Source organism: Arachis hypogaea, chromosome 18 (assembly GCF_003086295.3).
Source record: "Arachis hypogaea cultivar Tifrunner chromosome 18, arahy.Tifrunner.gnm2.J5K5, whole genome shotgun sequence".
Taxonomy (NCBI): domain Eukaryota; kingdom Viridiplantae; phylum Streptophyta; class Magnoliopsida; order Fabales; family Fabaceae; genus Arachis; species Arachis hypogaea.
This window is the reverse complement of record NC_092053.1, coordinates 120,594,916-120,617,773: the sequence shown is the minus strand read 5'-3', so window position 1 is coordinate 120,617,773 and position 22,858 is coordinate 120,594,916. Positions and strand designations below refer to the sequence as shown.

The 22,858-nt window shown below is 36.1% G+C and overlaps 1 protein-coding gene across 2 annotated transcripts; it reads right to left on the bottom strand.

The window, feature by feature from the left end:
• Window positions 1-1,972: 1,972 nt before the first annotated feature.
• Window positions 1,973-16,876, bottom strand: LOC112773077 (probable glutamate carboxypeptidase LAMP1). 2 transcript variants are annotated; one of them, XR_011875893.1, is made up of 6 exons: window positions 16,736-16,876; window positions 4,841-5,451; window positions 4,347-4,746; window positions 3,503-4,193; window positions 3,253-3,393; window positions 2,744-3,107 (listed from the first exon to the last, which is right to left on the bottom strand). XR_011875893.1 is itself a non-coding variant. In XM_025818118.3 (4 exons), the coding sequence occupies exons 1-3, from the start codon at window positions 3,632-3,634 to the stop codon at window positions 3,093-3,095; spliced, it is 288 nt and encodes a 95-aa protein (XP_025673903.1). In that variant the 5' UTR covers window positions 3,635-4,000; the 3' UTR covers window positions 1,973-2,548; window positions 2,918-3,092. The 2 variants fall into 2 exon arrangements, 1 of the variants encoding a protein (XP_025673903.1); XM_025818118.3 differs by lacking the exons at window positions 4,347-4,746; window positions 4,841-5,451; window positions 16,736-16,876 and adding an exon at window positions 1,973-2,548 and having other exon boundaries at window positions 2,918-3,107; window positions 3,503-4,000.
• Window positions 16,877-22,858: the final 5,982 nt, after the last annotated feature.

The following is a 22,858-nucleotide window of genomic DNA, read 5'->3' as shown; positions in this document are numbered from 1 at the left end:
TATTAAAAGTAAAAAATTAGAAAAATATATGTAAAAATAGTATATATAAAATATAGTTTTTTTTGTTGATTTTCTATGAAATATAGACATGCACTTTCTTAATTTGTCGTGTTCACGTGTGTAATACATATTGGACACGATATTTTTTGACACGATACTTTTTGACACTCGTCCGATACATATTTTCTTTCTGTACTTAATAGTATCTTATTAAAAATAAAAATTTTTTGTCGGATATATTTCAACACACTTAAATACCTTCACGTGTTAGCGTATATATTTAATTTTATTATTAATATATATTTTTAAAATAAATTTAAAAATAATATATATTATTAATAATTAAAATAAAAATATTTTAAATATTTTATATATTTAAAAAATATTTTATATCTTATTATATATATCGTATTTTCGTCTCTTATATAAATTTAAATACATATAAAAATATGTCTTATATGGTATTGTAACCTATCATATTCTGTATTTACATTAACGTGCGTGCATCATATTTGATTTTCTCTGTGAATAATGAATAACAAAGAAGCTTCGTAGATATGTGTTGACTTTGAACATTCTACTAATAGGTCAGCTCCCGTGGCAATTGCATAAGCTTCGGAGATCATCATTTGAATTGTTAAAGAAGGGTCAAAATAGAAGCATTAGGAATATACAGTCAACCAGTTAGCTGTATTATAACAAAGTCCACCTCGGAATTGCAAATTTTAGAAAACCACCGACCATTGACAGCTATAATGTAATTCAGGTTTAAAATTCTTTTACTTAATACGTGTTGTAAGAGAACGTGTTAAAGACCTGAGAGTATTAATTGAAAATGTTTTTATTTAAAAAAATATTAAAAAAATTAATTAGACATTATTAAATTAATAAAAAAATAATAATTTTTTTTATTTTTTAACATATTTAATAAATTTTTAATAATAAAAAATATTAAAAAAATAATTTTTTTAAAAAAATTATTTTTTACGTAATAAATAAAAAATATTTTTATATAATTATACTCATATAATTAATAAATAAATTTTTTTTTTACATGGGATACACTACTAAAAAATTAGTTATTACAGACAGATATTTCCGATAGATTTTATTCCATAGAAATACAGATAGAATTTGCGAGAGATTTTTTGTCGAAAACAAAAAAAAATGAATTAGCATAAATTACAGATGGAAAAAAGAATCCGTCAATAATTCTGTTGAAAAAATTAATTTTTTTTGTGAGAAATGGTTACCGACGAAAAATTTGTTTGTAATTAAATGGACAAAAATGCTGCGTTTTATTAAATTGTTACAGACAAAAAATTTAAAATATTCCGTCGGAAATATTGAGTTAAACCTAACTCAGATCTTACCCTCTCGAGCTCCATTCACACTCCACACAAGTGAAGAGCTTCTTCCTCTCTCCGTCCACGCTCTCTCCATCATTGCACGAGCTTCTCACAACTAGAAAATTGATTAATACAGACAGATTTACAGACGGATTTAGTCTTTATTACAGACGGATTTTGGGTTACCGACGAAATTACCGACGGATTTTGTCCCTCTGTAAAAGCCCCGTCGAAAATTATTTACCGACGAATTTTTTTTCCGTCGAAAAATAACAGACGAATTTTTACCAGTTACCGACGGATTTTCCTTCTGTAAATTTTCTATCCATTTTCCAAAGGCGACGAACTTTCCGACGGATTTTCCGTCTGTAATTACAGACGGATTTTCCGACAGATTTTTCGTCTGTAATTACAGACAGATTTTCAGATGAATTTTCTGTCTGTAATTTGAACCTTGGAAAATCATCTCACACTATGATTACAGACAGAAAATCCGTCTGTAAATCCGTCGGTAAAGTAAAATAGAAATTTTTTTAAATTTTTCCATTGCAAAATGAATACTTTAGGTTTATTTTTTAAATTTCTTCCATCAAACACACTGTAAATTGAAAAAAAAAAGAGGCCAAAAATCATATAGATAAACATAATATTCATTACATGATACCTATAAAATTAGATGTTATTTTTCAACATCATTGGCCAATATCTCACTATCTCAATAAAAAGATACCCAAAAAAATAAACTATTAACAGAACTATAACTATTTACGTTACTCATTGACACTACTAGTTCCTTCATTTTCAACAATTTAAACAAACAAGATTTTATATTGATCCTATTCCTTTTAGATTGCATGATGGTGACTTGCTCAGAGCCATTGACAAATACACCTCCTGGATCTCCTTGTGGTTGTGTGTAGCCACTTCAAGTTAAACTCCACATCAGCATTGCAATATACAAGTTCTTCCCTTTGGTTTTCAAGCTAGCTGAGGAAATTGCAGCCAGTCTTTTGTTGAGTCGCAACCAGGTTCGCATTGTTGGAGCTAATGCAGCAAATCATCAACTAGAGAAAACCACTGTTCTCTTAAATTTGGTGCCTCAAGGAGTTAAGTTTGATGATACAACAGCATTCTTGATATACAAGAAATTCTGCACAAAGAAATTCTCACTGATGCTTCCCTTTTTGGCACAAGAAATTCTGGCACAAAAAAAATTTAATGGCTTATTCAACCAGAAAAAGAATATATTTCAAGGTACCTAATTACTTTCATGGCTTATAAGGCAACTCGCGAAATCTTAAAAACAAGATCCTTGTGACATTGATTAATGGAAATACTGAGATAATATTCTATATATTCTATTTATTTTAATCAGCAAAGGGAAGAAAACACAGTTTGTATTGACACAGCTCTCTTCTTTATTTATAGAGTTTGCTAATATAGAAGCTGTCACAAAGCAGAGTTTCAAAAATTCATCCTTCTAAATGGTTTTCACACATACATCACAACTATACTAATATTTGGCAACTGAATTTGCCTTTCAATTGAAGCGCGCAATATAGATTTACCTCAACAAGGACCTTTGCCTTCTTTGACTTTAGCTTGGACAAAATAGCTTCATCTACTAAGAAATTGCCTTCTCAATCATCTCTGCTCCAATAAATTATGTTATTCCAACAGTAGCAACCATGTTTGATGTTTTTTCTCTGCTTTGCTTGCTTGGTTTCTTCAATTTCATCTTTCTTAGAAGTTAGAACCCTGGTTTCATTCAAAACAGTAGAATTCATCTAATGTTCACATGGCATTTGTTAATGAGACTATGTGATATTATAAGTCAGAAGAAGAATGAGGGAACTGGCCTAGAAAATACTTGCTTCTTAGAGTAAAAAAACTATATACTCACCAAATGCTTATGCCATGTCATTCCTAAGAGGCCATCTCTGCCAGTGAATGCACGTTCAACCATCATAAGTCTATCATTCACATCTCTCACTTTCATTTGGTACTCTTTCCATGTTCTCCAACCTTTACTTGCTTCTATTTCCTGAACAAAAAGAAAAACAAAAGAAAAGAAAAGAAAACACTTTATTATATGATAGTTGTTATTTTAAGAACTTGTGTTTGTTTTAAGTTTAAACTTGGCCAAATGATACCTTTCTCTGGTCATTTATCTTGATTGCTGCTTTCTCAAGCTCCTTGATTGACTTCAATATAGGAGACAAATTCATGTCTTTATTTGAAATCTCATCTTCCAAGTTCTTTACATTAAGCTGTGATTCAAACATTTTGGTTTCATGAATATCTTTATAAAATTCAGTTACAACGATCCTTATCTCATAATGTGAGGTCGGCTACATAGATTATATGGCACTATATTGCCACGTCGAATTCAGTGACAACAGTCTGAGTGTAAAAAGTACAAAGTTAACACACCTGGAGCTCCTTAGCATAGGATTGATAATCAAAAGGTAAGAACTCCTCATCTGCTAGCCATAATGCTACTAGACCCCAAACACTTGCAGCTGTTTTCCACAACAGAACCAATTGTCATTCAAGTGAATTAAGTATATGTAGTTACAGTTTCTCTTGTGGTTTCTATAGTTCCTTCACCTATTCTTTCGCCTAACGTATGAAATGACATAGATCCTGTTACCACTTGTTAGGATTTGATTCGATTCAATACGGAGAAAAATTCTCGTATCAAATAAGGTCATGAAGTGTCAAACATGATAACAGACCCTTCAAAACTTCTTTAGCAACAAGTTTTGCATATCCAAGCTCAGCAAAAAAGCATGCAGCAATTGTAAATACTAGAAATGCAATCAAGAATTCAAGTTTTCTAACCTGTTTCAATAACAACATAGAAACAGGCTCATATTGTTGTTATATAGATAGATAGTACCTAATATAACATGCAATGACGACCATAAATTTGTTCAGGATACAAATAATTTCCTATCGTATAATAGCAGAGAAGAATGGAACATAGAAAACTACCCCATATTGCTGCAAAGCTAAGAGGATCAATGTACTGAGTCCTGTCAGAAGAACACCAATCCAAACAGGTATGCTGAAAAGCATGTTCAATGCAAAGGCTGTCCCAATTACAGCACATGTAGAGTGAGAGATCAAGATTTCAAAACATGGAAATATATGGTTGCCAATCATGGATCTAACTTTTATGTTGGTGGTTGTGCATGTTTTAAAGTCATGGACTCTGTTGTATCCTATAAAACATGGTAATTATACAAATAAATGAGATAAAAGAAAATTGCTAGATGAATCTGAATACCTCCAGGAATGTCACAGGCGACTATGGCAATTTCAGCAATAAACCAAAGAATAAAGTTGGTAGCCCAAGGATATTCATTTCTACAATGCTCTGCTAAGTGCTTTCCTGCAAGCAGTAGAGAGTGAACAAAAAACAAGAGAAAATTGCTAGTTGCTTGCGTACTTGAAAAGTATCTATAAAATGAAATTGATTTAAGTACCAGTGACGACCCCAAGATTGGCTACCATGGATTGAATTAATAGAGCAGCGCAGGATGCCACCAATATGATCCAAAGTAGCTGATAAAACAAATGTGAAAAGGAAATGAAGGATAATTTTGACTAACCAAAAATGCAGTCTCATTATACGACCTTAGGACAATGTATAATAGAATTTGAATGAAAGAAAGAAAATAGTAGAATTAAAATAGTAGAATAGGACATCTCTTAAGAAAGTAACACACCTAGGATACCATATACATAAATATCTTTGGAGCGATGATTAACAGACAAGCTTCTTAACATGGAAAGTAACCCAAGCTTAACACCTTAGATCATATCTCACAACTCAAGATACAAAGAAAGGAAAACAGATACAACCATAAAAGTGACAAAAACAGTGAAACAAAAATTAGTTATATATTAAACCTATTGTGAAATAAGCATATTCAGTTACAAACCTTTATCATGAGATGCGTGACACCCACCATGGTGATGATACCAATACTAAGTGAACTATAGTATACAAAAAAAAAACCCCCCGGATTGCTCTCATCTTCCAATTCATATCCATTGATCTAGTTGTCATGATTGCAAAACCTACAGCAACGGCCTGGGAGATGAAATCGTTTAAATCCAAATTGTCACATTTCAAAACAATAAGAGAAGAACGTCTTTTCCCACTATATAGGGGGTCACCTTCATTGATCAGATGACTCCATTCTATTCTGTCATATCCCTATACTGTCAGAGTTTTATATCTTTAATTTGATTTTTGAGATAGTGGTGCGGTATTTGTAATCCACTAACTTACCGGTAAGTGCACTGGGTCGTACCAAGTAATACCTTACGTGAGTAAGGGTCGATCCCACGAGGATTGATGGATTAAGCAACAATAGTATTTGATAGGCTTAGTTAGACAAACAGAAAAGAGTAATTGAGAGTTCCAAAGCATTAAACAATAAAGAAGAGTTTGAAGACAGGCAGGTGAATATGTAAGGAATAAAATATTGAGAAATCAGTTAAGGCTTCAGAGTTATCTATTTTCTGGATTGACTTTTCTTATTAACTAATTTTAATCATGTAAGATTTAATTCATGGCAAACTATTTGTGACTAGACCCTAATTCCTTAGACCTTCCTAGTCTCCTCTAAAATTCATCAACTGCCAATTCCTTGGTCAATTAATTTCAATTAGAGGGTGATGATCAAATTCTAGTTTATATGCCACAAGAATCCTAATTATCCAAAAATTAAGGGATTATATGTCATGTATCCTGTTAAATACAAACAATTAGAAATTCAGGATAATATGTTTTCAAGCTATTGTTCAAGTAAAGAGCTTTTCCAAGTTATACAAGAACTCAAATAGAACATGGGTCATACTTCCGTTCCACCCAAATTCATAAAATAAAGAACGAAAACAATTATTGAAATATAAATCAAAACATGAATTAAAATAGAAAAATAATATTATCAATCCATACAATAGACAGAGCTCCTAACCTTAACAATGGGGGATTAGTTGCTCATGGAATGTGGAATGTAAATTTGTATGGAATAATGTTGTGGAATGTTTTTTTTGGAACCACCCTATTGGGATCCCTTTTATGACTAATCCTAATAATTTAAAAATCAAATTTCTAAAATTAAAATTAAAATAATATCTTTTCCTCTAATAAGATTTGAATTTAAATTCGAATTAATTAACAAGTCTTCAGCTGATGGGTTGGGGACCACTTGATTTGTCCCTTCTGCAGCTTCTAATCTGTGATTTCTGGGCTAAGAACTGGGTCAAAACAGCCCAGAAATCGCCCCCAGCGTCTTTCTGCGTTTTCTGCATGTGGCGCATGTCACGCGAACGCGTCGGTCACGCGCATGCGTCGATGGTCCTTTTTCGCGAGTCACGCGGACGCGTCGGTCACGCGTTCGCGTCATTTGTGCAGATTCCAGTCCACGCGTTTGCGTCATTGCGATTTCCTCTATTCCGCGCGGTCGCGTGAGCCATGCATCCGCGTCGGTATTCGCTGGTTATCTCCTTGGTTTCTTCTCTTTCTCTGCAGAAACTTCATCAAATCCATCCGAATGCTACCTAAAATGAATAAAATTGTACAAAACTCAAAATAGTATCCATAGTGGCTAAAATATAATTAATTCTTAATTAAACTCAACAAGTTAGATGCAAATTCACTAGGAAAAGATAGGAAAGATGCTCACGCATCACAACACTAAACTTAAAATGTTGCTTGTCCTCAAGCAACCAAAAACTAATATAAGCTTAGGATGTGAATTTGCATGAGAATGAGAGTTTGATTAAGCTCATGTCTCTTCTTATAGTGGGGTTTATAACTGCAATCCTGAATAGTTTTGGCATCTCACTTTATCCTTTGAAGTTCAGAATGATTGGCATCCATAGGAACTCAGAATCCAGATAGTGTTATTGATTCTCCTAGTTCAGTATGTTGATTCTTAAACACAGCTACTTTATGAGTCTTGGCCATGACCCTAAGCATTTTGTTTTCCAGTATTACCACCGGATACCTAAATGCCACAGACACATAACTGGGTGAACCTTTTCAGATTGTGACTCAGCTTTGCTGGGGTCCCCAGTTAGAGGTGCCCAGAGTTCTTAAGCACACTCTTTTTACTTTGGATCACGACTTTAACCGCTCAGTCTCAAGCTTTTCACTTGACACCTTCACGCCACAAGCACATGGTTAGGGACAGCTTGATTTAGCCGCTTAGGTCATGATTTTATTCCTTTGGGCCCTCCTCTCCATTAATGCTCAAAGCCTTGGATCCTTTTTATCCTTTGCCCTTTTAAAGGGTTCTTGGCTTTTTCTGCTTGCTTTTTCTTCTTCTTCTTCTTTTTTTTCGCAAGCTTTGTGTTTTTTCACTGCTTTTTCTTGCTTCAAGAATCAATATTATGATTTTTCAGATTATCAATAACATTTCTCTTTTTCATCATTCTTTCAAGAGCCAACAATTTTAACATTCATAAACTTCACTATAAAAAATATGCACTGTTCAAGCATTCATTCAGAATCACAGAAAATACCACCACATCTAAGTAAATGAGACTACTCTAAAAATTAAATTCAAATTCTCATGCACTACATCTGTTCTTCTTTCTTTTTGATTTCAAGCTTAGTGGGCAATACATGAGACATCTTTCAGAATTAAAGCACTTAACAGAAAAATTAAACTATAACCTATGAATCTACTAATAAAGGATCATGCAGCAAACAAAGCAAACTAGCAGAAAACCAGAACATAAATAATAAAAGCGGGAAGAAAAAAATGAAAGGAACTCAACCACCTTAGTTATCTGAGAGGTCATTTTATTCTTCAGGTTGTGCTCCTTTGTGAAGATGATTCGCCTCCCTTTTGGTGCCATAGGAATAAACAGAAAACCCTTAAGTGAAGCGTCAACACCAAACTTAAAGGTTTGCTTGTCCTCAAGCAAAGAAGAACTGAAAATAGAAAGATACAAATATTATTATGAAAGAAAAAGGAAAGGATAAAAGAACAAGAGAGAATAGGGATTGGGAGAAAGAGAGAGAGAGAGAGAAAGAAAACTGGGCAGCGCAAACGACGCGTTCGCATACAGCACGCGATCGCATACGTCGCACATTCTTCATAATGACGCGTTAGTGTCAGGCACGCGTCCGCGTGCCCTGGATTTTGAGCGATTCGCGCGCCGCGTGACTTTCTGTTCGCATGGCTTGGGAGCCAAATTTTCATACGACGCGTGCGCGTCATGCAGGCGCTCGCGTGGATGGCCATATGTGCAACTGACGCGAATGCGTTAGTCACGCATCCACGTGACCAAATTTGTGCTTTTAGCACACTTCTTGCCCCAAGCCGGCACAACTCTCTGTCCAAACGCTCTTTTACGTCGAATTTGCAGGTCACGCGTTCGCGTCGATGATGCGCCCGCGTGAATAGCGAAAATCAAAAACTACGCGAACGCGTGGGGTATGAGTCCGCGTGTGAAAGGCATGAGTCCAGCGCCACTCCCGCGCAACTCTCTGTCAATTTTCATTGTACACGCACTCATGATTGACGCATTCGCGTCAATGACGCTTGCGCGTCGTGTGCCCCTTCTTTTTTTTTTTTTTCAAATAGCTTGAGGTGTTCGGTTCCTGTGATAAAATAGCTGCATGATCAGAAAATTAGTAAGAACTTAATAAAAATCAAATAAGTAAGAAAACTACTACTACGAAAAAAATAACTAAGGATACGAAATTATCGGGTTGCCTCCCGACAAGCACTTCTTTAACGTCACTAGCTTGACAGTCAGCTCTGCTAGTTGAGCAGATGAGTGGACCTCTGGCGATCAATCGCGCCTCCAAGATAGTGCTTCAACCTTTGGCCATTCACTGTAAATTTCCTGTCAGAATTCTCTTTCTGTATTTCCACATGACCGTACGGTGAAGCTCTGGTAACCACAAATGGTCCTGACCACCGGGAATTCAACTTCCCGGGAAAGAATTTGAGCCTTGAATTGTATAGAAGCACTCTCTGTCCTGGCTCAAAGACTCTGATGGCTATCTTCTTGTCATGCAATAGCTTAGTTCTCTCCTTATAGAGCTTGGCATTCTCATAGGCTGAGTATCTGAATTCATCAAGCTCATTCAACTGAAGCATTCGCTTAATTCCTGCAGCTTCTGAATTAAGGTTCAGGTACCTGATTGCCCAGTAAGCTTTATGCTCCAGTTCGACTGGCAAGTGATAGGATTTGCCATAGACCAACTGATAAGGGGACATGCCAATAGGAGTCTTGTACGCTGTCCGGTATGCCCAGAGAGCATCATCAAGCTTCCTAGACCAGTCCTTTCTTGAAATACTGACGGTCTTCTCTAAAATTCTCTTAAGTTCCCTGTTGGAAACTTCAACCTGTCCACTTGTCTGAGGGTGATAGGGGGTTGCCACTTTATGACGGACTCCATATCTATGCAGAAGAGAGTCCAGCTGTCTGTTACAGAAGTGACTTCCTCCATCACTAATGAGTGTCCTTGGGACACCAAACCGGCTGAAGATATATCTCTGAAGAAAGCTCATTACCATCTTGGCATCATTGGTGGGCAAAGCCACAGCTTCCACCCACTTGGACACATAGTCGACTGCCACTAGAATATAGTTGTTTGAATGTGAGGGTGGGAAAGGTCCCATGAAATCAATACTCCACACATCAAATAACTCAACCTCAAGAATCCCCTACTGTGGCATTTCATGGTTGGCAGGGAGATTCGTGGATTTTTCACATCTGTCACAGTGCTTTACAAATGCTCTTGAGTCTCTGAAGAGAGTCGGCTAGTAAAACCCGCTCTGAAGGACCTTTGTAGCTGTCTTTTCACCACCAAAGTGGCCTCCATATTCAGAACCATGACAGTGCCAAAGAATCTGCTGTGTTTCTTCATCTGGGACACATCTCCTGATGATACCATCTGAACACCTTTTTAAATAGGTATGGTTCCTCCAAAATGTAATACTTGGCATCAGTTAATTGCTTCTTTACTTGTTGCCTACTGTACTCCCTTGGGATAAAGTTCATGGCCTTATAATTTGCAATGTCTGCAAACCATGGAGCCTGCTGAATGAGGAACAATTGCTCATCTGGAAACGTCTCAGTCAGAGCTGTGGGTGGTTGTACTCCTGCTTCAGGCTCAATTCTGGAGAGATGGTCAGCTACTTGATTTTCTGACCCTTTCCTGTCTTTTATCTCAATATCAAACTCCTGAAGGAGCAACACCCATCTGATTAATCTTGGTTTAGAATCCTGCTTGGTTAGAAGGTACTTCAAAGCAGCATGGTCAGTATAAACAATAACCTTAGAACCAAGTAAATAGGACCTAAACTTATCAACAGCATACACAACAACTAATAATTCCTTTTCTGTAGTTGTGTAATTCTTTTGAGCATCATTTAACACACGACTGGCATAATAAATGACATGTACAAGCTTACCATGCCTCTGTCCTAAAACAGCTCCTATAGCAAAATCACTAGCATCACACATTAATTCAAATGGTAAATCCCAGTCAAGGGGAGCTATAATGGGAGCAGAGGTAAGATTTGCTTTCAGAGTTTCAAAAGCATGCAGACAATCAGAATCAAAGACAAAAGGAACATCAACAACCAACAGGTTGCTCAATGGTTTAGCAATTTTAGAAAAATCCTTTATAAATCTTCTATAAAATCCTGCATGACCCAAGAAACTCCTAATTGCCTTAACATTAGTTGGTGGTGGTAATTTTTCAATTACCTCCACCTTTGCTCTGTCAACCTTAATTCCCTTACTTGAAATCCGGTGTCCAAGAATAATGCCTTCTGTAACCATAAAATGGCATTTTTCCCAATTTAAAACAAGGTTTGATTCTTGACACCGTTTCAAGACAAGAGATAAATGTTTAAGGCATGATTCAAAAGAATTACCAAAAACAGAAAAGTCATCCATACATATCTCAATAAACTTTTCAACCATATCAGAAAAAATTGAAAGCATACACCTCTGAAAAGTTGCTGGAGCATTGCAAAGTCCAAATAGCATTCTCCTGTAGGCAAATACTCCAAAGGGGCATGTGAATGCTGTCTTCTCTTGATCTTGAGGGTCCACTACAATTTGATTATATCCAGAATATCCATCTAGAAAACAATAAAAAGCATAACCAGCTAACCTCTCAAGCATCTGATCAATGAAAGGGAGGGGGAAATGATCCTTCCTTGTAGCAGTGTTGAGCCTCCTGTAATCTATGCACATTCTCCATCCTGTGACTGTTCTTGTAGGAATAAGCTCATTTTTTTCATTCTTGATCACTGTCATCCCTCCTTTCTTGGGAACTACCTGCACAGGACTTACCCAAGGACTGTCAGAAATAGGGTAAATAATACATGCTTCTCATAACTTCATTACCTCTTTTTGGACCACCTCTTTCATAGTTGGATTGAGTCTCCTTTTTGGTTGCACAACTGGTTTGGCATCATCTTCAAGGAGGATCTTGTGCATACACTTGGTTGGACTAATCCCTTTCAAGTCACTAATGGTCCACCCAAGAGCTGTTTGATGGCTCTTGAGCATTGAAACAAGCGCCTCTTCCTCTTCAGGCTTCATGGAAGAGCTAATAATTACTGGATATGAATCATTTCCACCCAAGAACACATATTTTAGAGAAGGGGGTAAGGGTTTGAGCTCAAGCTTGGGGGCTTTCTCCTCCTTGATTGGCGTGTTCGTCAGCTCCTTTTGGGGTGGTGAATCGTCAACTTCAACTAATTCACACTCAGAAATAGGATCCAGAACATCATTAAGTACCTCAGTTTCGAGTACTTCTTGAACAAGTGGTTCAATAACATCTATTTTCATACACCCCTCAGAATCATTGGGGTGTTTGAGGGCTTCAAAAACATTTAGGACCACCTGTTCTTCATTGACCCTCAGGGTTAATTCACCCTTTTGCACATCAATCCCAGTATAATAGAGGGTTTTACCTGTAGCTAAAAATGGTCTACCAAGTATAATAGAGGGTTTTACCTCCTCTTCCATGTCTAATATAACAAAATCAACAGGGAAAATAAATGGTCATACTTTAACAAGTAAATCTTTAACCACATCCACAGGTAATTTAATAGAAAGATCAGCAAGTTGAAGAAAAATATGAGTAGGTTTTACCTCCTCAATTTGAAGCTTTTTTATCACTAAAAGTGGCATGAGGTTGATGCTAGCTCCAAGATCACATAAAGCTCTCTGAATGCCGACTTCTCCAATGGTGCAAGGAATGACAAAGCTTCCTGGGTCTGGCATCTTCTCAGGAAGGGTGTGTTGAATAATAGCACTGCATTCCTTGGTTAACACAATGGTTTCTTGCCCCTTCCAATTCCTTTTGTGGGTCAACAACTCTTTCATAAATTTAGCGTAGAGAGGCATTTGCTCTAGAGCCTCTGCAAAAGGAATGTTGATCTGCAGCTTCTTGAAGACATCTAAAAATTTAGAGAATTACTTTTCTTTGGACGCCTTCTGAAGCCACTGAGGATATGGCATTTTTGGCTTGTATTCAGGGGCCTTTGGTAAGGTGGGATAAGTGTCAAGAGAGTTAGGAAACAGGTTGTCTGCACGCTTAGGAGGGGCGTGCTCTACTTCTTCCTTCTTCTCCTCTAGAGTTTCTTTTTCAACTAGATCTTCATTGACCTTGGTCTCAGAACCAGCTACCTTACCACTTCTCAATTGAATAGCCTTGCAATCTTCTCTTGGGTTCACCACTGTATCACCAGGGAATGTATTTGAAGACCTTTCAGGTAATTGCTTGCTCATTTGACCCATTTGCACCTCCAAGTTTCTAATGGAGGCTCTGGTTTCTTGCATGAAACTCATCATCTCCCAATTAGAATCTTTTTGGGATTTAGAATTTGTCTGTTGAGGTGGTTGTTGTTGCTGAGACTGAAATTGCCGGTTATTATAGTTGTTCTGTTGAAAACTGCAATGAGAACTATTGTTGAAGTTCTGAGGTCTCTGAGGTTGATCTTTCCACCCAAAATTTGGGTGATTTCTCCACTTCTGATTGTATGTCTTGGAATATGGATCATTGTTGGGATTTCTCGGACCACTCCCCATGTAATTCACCTGTTCAGAAGAGGGTTGAGCATAATCATAATTATCATTTTGCATAAAGTTACCTGCCATGTCATAGGAGACTTCCTGTGGTGGATTTTGGGTGTTGATAGCTGAGACTTGCATGCCACCCATCTGTTGAGTAAGTAAATTTATTTGCTGAGACATCAGCTTGTTCTGAGCAAGAAGAGCATTAACAGCTTCTACTTCCAACACGCCTCTCTTCTGGGGGGTCTCAGAGTTCACAGGATTCCTGTTAGATGAGTATAAATATTGGTTGCTTGCAACCAATTCAATCAGCTCAATAGTCTCCTCTGGTGTCTTCTTCTTGTGCAATAAACTGCCTGCAGAAGTATCTAAGCTCATCTTGGACATCTCACCCAAGCCTTCATAGAAGATATCTAGTTGGGTCCATTTGGAGAACATGTCCGGAGGGCATTGCCTAGTCAATAGCTTGTATCTCTCCCAGGCTTCATAAAGTGTTTCTCCCTCCTTCTGTCTGAAGGTCTGAACCTCTAACCTAAGCTTAGTCAGCTTCTTTGGTGGGAAAAATTTAGTGAGAAACTCTGTAACAACCTTGTCCCAAGTATTCAGACTCTCCTTTGGTTGTGAATCTAGCCATAGCTTTGCTTTATCCCTCAGAGCAAACGGGAAAAGCATGAGTTTGTACACCTCTGGGTTAACTCCATTTGTCTTCACAGTATCACATATCTGTAGAAAATCAGATATAAATTGATTCGGGTCTTCGTGAGGAAGACCATGATATTGGCAATTTTGTTGTACCAAGGTGACCAATTGTGGCTTCAACTCAAAGTTGTTTGCAGTTATAGGAGGCACCACAATGCTCTTTCCATAAAGATCTGTAGTAGGAGCAGAATAAGAGCCAAGCACTCTCCTCTGTTGATGATCCCCATTCAGATTTACCACATTGGCATTAGCGTTATTATTTGCCATAGTGGATTCTGCAGTCTTGCAAAGTCTTGCTTGTTGTAGACGTCGCCTGAAAGTTCTTTCAGGTTCAGGATCAAAGTCTAAGAGATGTTCTTTATCTCTGTTCCTGCGCATACACAAACAGAAAACAAGGAAAAAATGGGACTCTCTACGTCAGAGTGCAAAGAAGTCCCTGTGAGGTAACCTGTGTAAAATAATAAAATAAAAATACTAAAAAAATTCGAAAATTTAAAAGAAAAAATAAACAGAAAAATTCAAATAAAATTAATCGGATAACACCAAACTTAAATTTAAAAAAAAAATTTAGTGTTATTTTATTTTATTATTATTATAATTTTAAATTTTATTTATTTATTTATTTATTTTAGATAAAAATAAAATAAAACTAATAGAATATAAAAAGTAAAAAAAATAAAAAAAATAAACAAGGTAAAACGAAGAAAGAAAAAGAAAAAAAATGAAAATGAAAAGAGAAATAAAATAAAACAAAAAAATCGACGAGATTTTTTTTAAAAAATTTTTAACGGAAGTAAACAAAATTAATAAAACGGGGGCAGGGGAGTTTGCTAACGGAAAAAAAAAACAAGGAAAATTTTAATATTTTTTTTTGAAATATTAATAAAACAATATTTAAATAAAATTAAAATTAAAACGTCTAATCTAAACAATCAAACAACTAATAGTTGTTAATCACAATTAATCTCCGGCAACGGAGCCAAAAACCTGGTGCGGTATTTGTAACCCACTAACTTACCGGCAAGTGCACCGAGTCGTACCAAGTAATACCTTACGTGAGTAAGGGTCGATCCCACGAGGATTGATGGATTAAGCAACAATAGTATTTGATAGGCTTAGTTAGACAAACAGAAAATAGTAATTGAGAGTTCAAAAGCATTAAATAATAAAGAAGAGTTTGAAGACAGGCAGGTGAATAGGTGAGGAATAAAATATTGAAAAAGCAGTTAAGGCTTCAGAGTTATCTATTTTCTGGATTGACTTTTCTTATTAACTAATTTTAATCATGTAAGATTTAATTCATGGCAAACTATTTGTGACTAGACCCTAATTCCTTAGACCTTCCTAGTCTCCTCTAAAATTCATCAACTGCCAATTTCTTGGTCAATTAATTCCAATTAGAGGGTGATGATCAAATTCTAGTTTATATGCCACAAGAATCCTAATTATCCAAAAATTAAGGGATTATATGTCACGTATCCCGTTAAATACAAACAATTAGAAATTCAAGATAATATGTTTTCAAGCTATTGTTCAAGTAAAGAGCTTTTCCAAGTTATACAAGAACTCAAATAGAACATGGGTCATACTTCCGTTCCACCCAAATTCATAAAATAAAGAACAAAAACAATTATTGAAATATAAATCAAAACATGAGTTAAAATAGAAAAATAATATTATCAATCCATACAATAGACAGAGCTCCTAACCTTAACAATGGGGGATTAGTTGCTCATGGAATATGGAATGTAAATTTGTATGGAATAATGTTGTGGAATGTTTTTTTTGGAACCACCCGGGATCCCTTTTATAACTAATCCTAATAATTTAAAAATCAAATTTCTAAAATTAAAATTAAAATAATATCTTTTCCTCTAATAAGATTTAAATTTCAATTCGAATTAATTAACAAGTCTTTAGCTGATGGGTTGGGGACCACTTGATTTGTCCCTTCTGCAGCTTCTAATCTGTGATTTCTGGGCTAAGAACTAGGTCAAAATAGCCCAGAAATCTCCCCCAGCGTCTTTCTGCATTTTCTGCACGTGGCGCATGTCACGCGAACGCGTCGGTCACGCGCACGCGTCGATGGTCCTTTTTCGCGAGTCACGCGGACGCGTCGGTCACGCGTTCGCGTCATTTGTTCAGATTCCAGTCCATGCGTTCGCATCAAGCACACGATCGCGTCATTACGATTTCCTCTATTCCGCGCGGTCGCGTGAGCCATGCGTCCGCGTCGGTATTCGCTGGTCATCTCCTTGGTTTCTTCTCTTTCTCTGCAGAAACTTCATCAAATCCATCCGAATGCTACCTAAAATGAATAAAATTGCACAAAACTCAAAATAGCATCCATAGTGGCTAAAATATAATTAATTCTTAATTAAACTCAACAAGTTAGATGCAAATTCATTAGGAAAAGATAGGAAATATGCTCACACATCAAATAGCTATCATGAGTCATAGTTTGTAGTTTTTCGCACTTCAAGTTCAAAGAAATTCTAGCATAGAATGGCATGTTAAAATACACAAATCTATTCATGTGAGAAATGATTCATGACAAACAAAAATACACAAAGATAAACCCATTCATCCAGCAATGGAAAATGTACCTCAAATATAACAGAAATTATGATGATCTGGCGCGAAGTTCTCCGCCACGACTAGTTTCTCCCATTGACCCTGGCCATAACCGCAGCTTCCTCTTTGGAAATATACTGCAGCTTCTTTTCGAAATCATCGCTACATCTTCTGAATATCCCGTTCCAAATTCGAGAAATTAACCCCTGCTTCTTACTCTTCTTCTTCTTATTCTTTTCTTCCTCTCCATCACCAACAATAGCAGTGGCACCAACACTTTCCTCTTTCTTCTTCTCACCTTCTCCAACTACCTTATTCTCCTCACCCATTCTTTTCCGCTCTTTCTTCTTCCTTAAAACCTCAAACAAAATAGAAGAAACAACCAATTAGGGTTTTGTTGACTGAATTTCGCTGTTAGCTATGATACAACACCGTATTGCTTGCGAGTAAGTGAAAGGTCAGCAATTCGTTAGGGAAAAGAAGCGACTAAGAATGTGAAGGAAAGTGTGAGTGAGACAAAGAAAGTGGGATTAACGAACTTTCTGTGAAATTAGCAGCAACAACAGGGAAGGGACAGGACTAGGGTTAGGGATAATGAAATCAGAATAGATTCACAATGGAAGGGGTTAGGGATATGGACGAGAAGGAGGCGGAGGCTTACCTGAACTAACGGCGACGAGAAGAGATGATGACAAACCTCCGGCGACGAGAGTGGCGCGGAAGGAGCTCATAAGACAAGAGCACGGCAGAGAGAGCTCGTACGACGATGGCATTGAAGGGAGCAAACGTGATGAGGGCGACGGAGGGAGCTCGTGCAACGCGAGCCGCGGCGGCGGCGACAGCGGAAAACGTCACATCTTCAAGGGAGAGAGATGGCAGGGAGTAATTCAAGGAAAACGTGAAAAAGTGAAATGAAGCATTGGGAGTTTCGAGAACCTAACTCCTTATTCTAATATTTCAGACGGAAAAGTTTAAATTACAGACAGATTTTCTGTCTGTAATAATTTAATAAAATGTTGCGTTTTGTCTATTTAATTACAGACGGATTTTCCGTCTGTAACTATTTCCCACGGAAAAAAAATTAATTTTACCGACAAAATTATCGACGGATTTTGTTTTCCGTCTGTAATTTATGCTAATCCATTTTTTTAATTTTTCCGACAAAAAATTCCTCTGAAATTCCCTCTGTATTTTCGTGGGATAAAATCCGTCGGAAATATCCGTCTGTAATAACTAGTTTTCTAGTAGTGTCTTTCACCGCTGCCGTCGCCGCTCGTGTCGCAAGATCTCATCACTGACCTCAGCAACAGCCATTCGTTGGTCATCATCATCCACCGGTTCAAGAATCACTGTACTCGTCCTAATTCAAATTGGTATGGTTTCGCATCGCTTTCAATTTTTAAATTCTTCTCATTTGAAATTTTTTATGTTTGTTCTTTTGTGAATTTTTAAGCTTTTGTGGCTCCAATCTGCCATGCGGAAAGAATCTTCTCACTCTCTACAGAGAATCACACATACACAGAATAGGTCACTTCATCTCTTTTTCGGTCTCTATCTTTCAATTTTTTCGCTAATTGGAATCATTAATTTCTCTTTCTGCTATCAATTTAATTCAATTAATTCTAGTCTGGGTAATTATTTACTTCATCAGTTTATTGTTATTGTCATTTTCAATATCTGATCTATTTGTGTGAAAAATGAATGTGGTGGATAGTTTTTTAATTTTATTTTGCTATTATTGGATATTAGAAAAATCATTTGTAAGTGTATAGCAGTATTAAGAGAGTTCTTGGTCATGCACGGTGAAACTTTGCTTATTGCTGCTTAGATAATTTGGGATCAAAGTGTTGGTTCTTTCAAAGGAATTTGCCAAGAAGCATTACCATGATCTCAGTGAAAGATCTTTTTTCAATAAGCTCTGTGACTTCTTAAACTCTAGTCCTGTTATTGCAATGGTTACAGCTTACACCTTACAATTTATAACTGACTCTTCCTTTTTCTTACTTTCGGAATCAAACACAAAACACAAAACAATATATTATTGTTTCTAGACTAGTCTGATTTTTCCTTGAATTCATAAAACAGGTTTGAAAAGAAGAAGGAGTCATAACTTATGGCCGAAAATTAATTGGAGCCACTGATCCGCAGAAATCTGCACCTGAAACTATTAGAGGTGATCTAGCTGTTAATGTTGGAAGGTATTGTTTTTGACAAAAACATTCCGATTTCTTACAATTACACTAATATATACGGACTAATATACATTAATCCATCTTTTTATTACTAATATTATTATAGAAGAACATTAATAAGTAGAGAAGAATGAGGGAAAAAAAAAAGATGGCGGCACATGGAATCCTTCCTATTAGGTGATATATTGGAGTGCATGAACTGAGTATCTTTAATTCTCCTTTATGATGAGATGTTAAACTGTTAACAGGTCCCCGACTTCTTAAATGCCAAAATCGATGGTCTGCTCGTCATAGATGTGATTAGGGATCATAAATGGTTGGAAGAAGAGTTCACTGAAAAGGTTCAAAAGGTAAAATTTGTAACTAGCATTTGTAGTTAACTATGTAGAACACAATATGTAGTTTCTTCAAGCTAAAGCTGATAGGGATATGTTTGGTTGGCAGAGAGGTGGTGTGCTTATTCAGAAATGGGGAAGATCGTCGGCTGCATCAACTGCTGTCTCAATCATTGATGCCATACGATCTTTAATCACTCCTACTCCCAAGAGTGATTGGTTTTCCACTGGTGTAAGTTACTATTAGTTTAATGACCTCCTTGTTCCTCCATGATGCATAAAATTATATGCAGGAATTTGCAGTTAAAATGAAATTTCCTCTCTTTCAATACCAGTTAAAATGAAATTATAGTGCAATAGTAAGTGTAAAGGGAAAACTGCTGATGAAAAAGTGAACATATGGTGTTATTGGTAAAATTATGAACAGCTATGGTGTCCTTGTATTGTACTTGAAAAGTTTCTGTTCCTATGCATTATGACACCAAGAGGAGTTGCATCACATGAACTAAACCCACACTTTGGCTTTTCTTGTTTTGCTTTAGTCACTTCACTGATCCTATTGGTTCCTTTAAATATGTAATAATATTCTTAGAGCAAAATTGTTTCCTCTTGGTTCTGGTATATGGTGTCAGTTGAAATTACTTATAGTCTTTTGTTGAGAGTGGGGACAGGTTAAATAATATTAATGAAAGTTTTCATGCTAATGACTATTCTCCAATCCATTTCCCTCCCGTAATGACTATATGAAATTATTTTCATGGTTTTTTGAATTTTTTTTCAATTTTATTTTTGGGTATGCTTTGAGATATGCCGGAATTCAAATAAAAATTGGCTTAGGACATTGTGGATGAATCAATACTTTGCCATATGAGGATTGATTTGATGCTATTAGCTGGTTTAAGTGCTAATCCTGATTAATATATGTGTCATTAGCTATGAGTTAACGTTTGAGTTTTCATCATTAATCGAAGTTGAGTTTACATTGGCTTAGCCCTTAGCCCTGTCATTAGTTTCTTTTGAACTTTGTAGTTTGACAACCTTGCAAACATTTCAAAATAGTAATTTGGCTGGTAACAATTGCATCTCTTGGACCTTGATTGCTAACTAGTTGAATTAACTTGTCCTTATTTCCATTTTCGTTTTCATTTTGTGCAATTAAGACATTTGTTGGGGTTGATAGAGGTACTCCTTTTGCTTTTTTTGGGAATAGAAACAGAGGAGTAGATCTAAAGTGTGATTTGGGAATTTGTTAGTTTAAAACTAGTTTATTTGTTTAACATTCCATCCACTTCTGAACCTGAATATCCTCAGAGGCATTTACGCTTATGGTAAACTTTTACTAATCCCTTTAATATATATATATATATATTTCATTGATAATGTATAGTGCCAGCATAGAACCTAGCATGGTGTTTATTCTGGTAATAGAAAGTGAAGGAGGTTGAAATTGATCAAATACATATATGCATACGAACTACACATGGATCAAGTGAGTTTCCTTCATCCTTTTAGCATACTAATTAACCTTAGATCAGATTTCTCATAAGAAAGTCATTGATCATTAACTGTGAGCGTATTACTAATTGTCTAATTTTATCTTATAATAGCATAAAACCTTTGAAACTATACATAAAAAATGGTGTTACTTCTCTGGTTTGGCATATATCTAAAAAATTTTCTGTTGCTTGTAGTGATGTTTATTCTTTATATCAAGCATTACAATGCTTTTTAAGTTCAACATATATGGGGTAGTGAGAGACTATTTAATACTAATTCTTGAAAAAGAACTAGTTTGTTGTTAGTTGAACCAGATGATGTGAAAATTGTAGGAGCTTCAGGGATAATGATTGAAGTTAGTGAAGGAGGAGGAGGAGTAAAAATGGAGAGGGGAAGAGTCAAGGGGGAGAAGAGCCAAGAAAATATTGCTTTGATAGCTTTGCTTCATGGTGAGGATCACTTGATGTTCTTGATGCTTCTTCAGTTTCTTGTTTTCTATTTCCAAAGAAGTTGAAATTTTAATTCAAGCAGGATGATTGAATGAGGTTGATGTTCAAATGGTTGTTGACTAATTGCTTCCTCTTTAATAATTTTTCATTTTTCATTCCCAAAAATGCAAAATTTTCTTAGTTGTTACAATTTTCATTTCCACTTGTCAAAGCAATATTTTTTTGGGTGTTGTATCTTGTTTTAACAAAAGTATCATATTATTTGAAATTTCAATTTAAATCTTGGAAAGTTCTAGCCTTAGTATTGTATTTGATTTTTTAAATTTACTGATCCTCAAAATCAATTTATATTGCTTATATTATGCTTCTTTCTACCACAAATTTTATGCCTTTGTTACTCCAGATGTTTAAAGTACAGGAACATTTAAGAGCAGCAATTCAGACTGATTTTCTGTCTGTATTCAGAGTTTGGAATGGTTTTCCAAGGCTCCAATTACAGACAGAAAATCTGTCGAAAAATCTGTCTCTAATTACCGACGGAAAATCCGTCGGAGAATCTGTCTCTAATTACTGACGAAAAATCCGTCGGAAATCTGTCTTTAATTACCGACGGAAAATCCGTCAAAAAATATGTCTCTAAATTAACCTCTAGGAGGGACCAAATACAAAATGCAAGGTGGAGAATCTATTACATATATAAAAATAAACCAAATACAACCACCAAGTCCCAAGATAGTTCTTCACTTCAAAGAGTCTCTAGAATGCTCAGTGCGGTGCTTCGCGTTCAACATCTGAAAACAGCAACATATGTATGAAATGAGAACCGGAGGTTCTTAGTATGGTAAAGGTGCCCACATAGTTAATATAAAAGGTCATAAAAGCCAGAGGCAATCCTAGAACTCCGACACTCAGATTTAAAACTTAGAGTTATACTTTAAACCAAAAACTAGGTGAGCTATCTATGGTATTTAGGTTCTAGTCTAATTATAACTTAACCCCTTAATTCTTACTCTCCTCCAAACTCTGGTGAAACAACGTAACCCTCGTCACTCCTCTTCCGGACAAGGGGTATCTCAATTGCATAGACAAATAATACAGACAAAGAAATCACAGATAGAATGCAGTTACAGCAGATAGAGCGTACAGCAATTGAGCGGAGATAATCAAATAGGCAAATCCAAGTAAGGCACATCCAAACAAAACAAATAAATGCATATGATGTATGCCTGTCCTATGGCTAACGAGCTCATTTGTCGGTTATCCAACCAACTTGACATGTTCGGTAGCTAACCCGGACATTGTCTCTCTTTTGTACACAAATATCTTAGCACATTGACTATCCATTAGAGGGAATATATGCCATGTCACCATTAGAGAAAATATGTTCCCTGTCACCATTAGAGGGAATAGGTGCCCTATCACCCTTTCAACAAGAGAGAAAACACAAACATACTCGTCATCAATCATCCTCATTCATGCCTCGTTTATCATATTCATTTAATTTCATAATCAAACTCAATTCTCATCATTCTTCTTCCTCATCTCTTTCTCAGAGCAAGTGGACAATGTCACTGCCTCTTACCTGGGGGTTACATATATCTCATCCAATTACAAATCATTTATTACTTTCGTCATCCTCATCAATCTCCTCTCATTCATCGTTATGCACGCCTCACTAATTC

Bases quoted from the DNA above. Each gene is read 5' to 3' on its own strand.
- LOC112773077 (XM_025818118.3), bottom strand. From the start codon at position 3,634: ATGTTTGAATCACAGCTTAATGTAAAGAACTTGGAAGATGAGATTTCA. The intron at 3,394-3,502 runs GTATCATTTGGC...CTTTTTGTTCAG, and splicing joins AGATAAATGACCAGAGAAAG to GAAATAGAAGCAAGTAAAGG.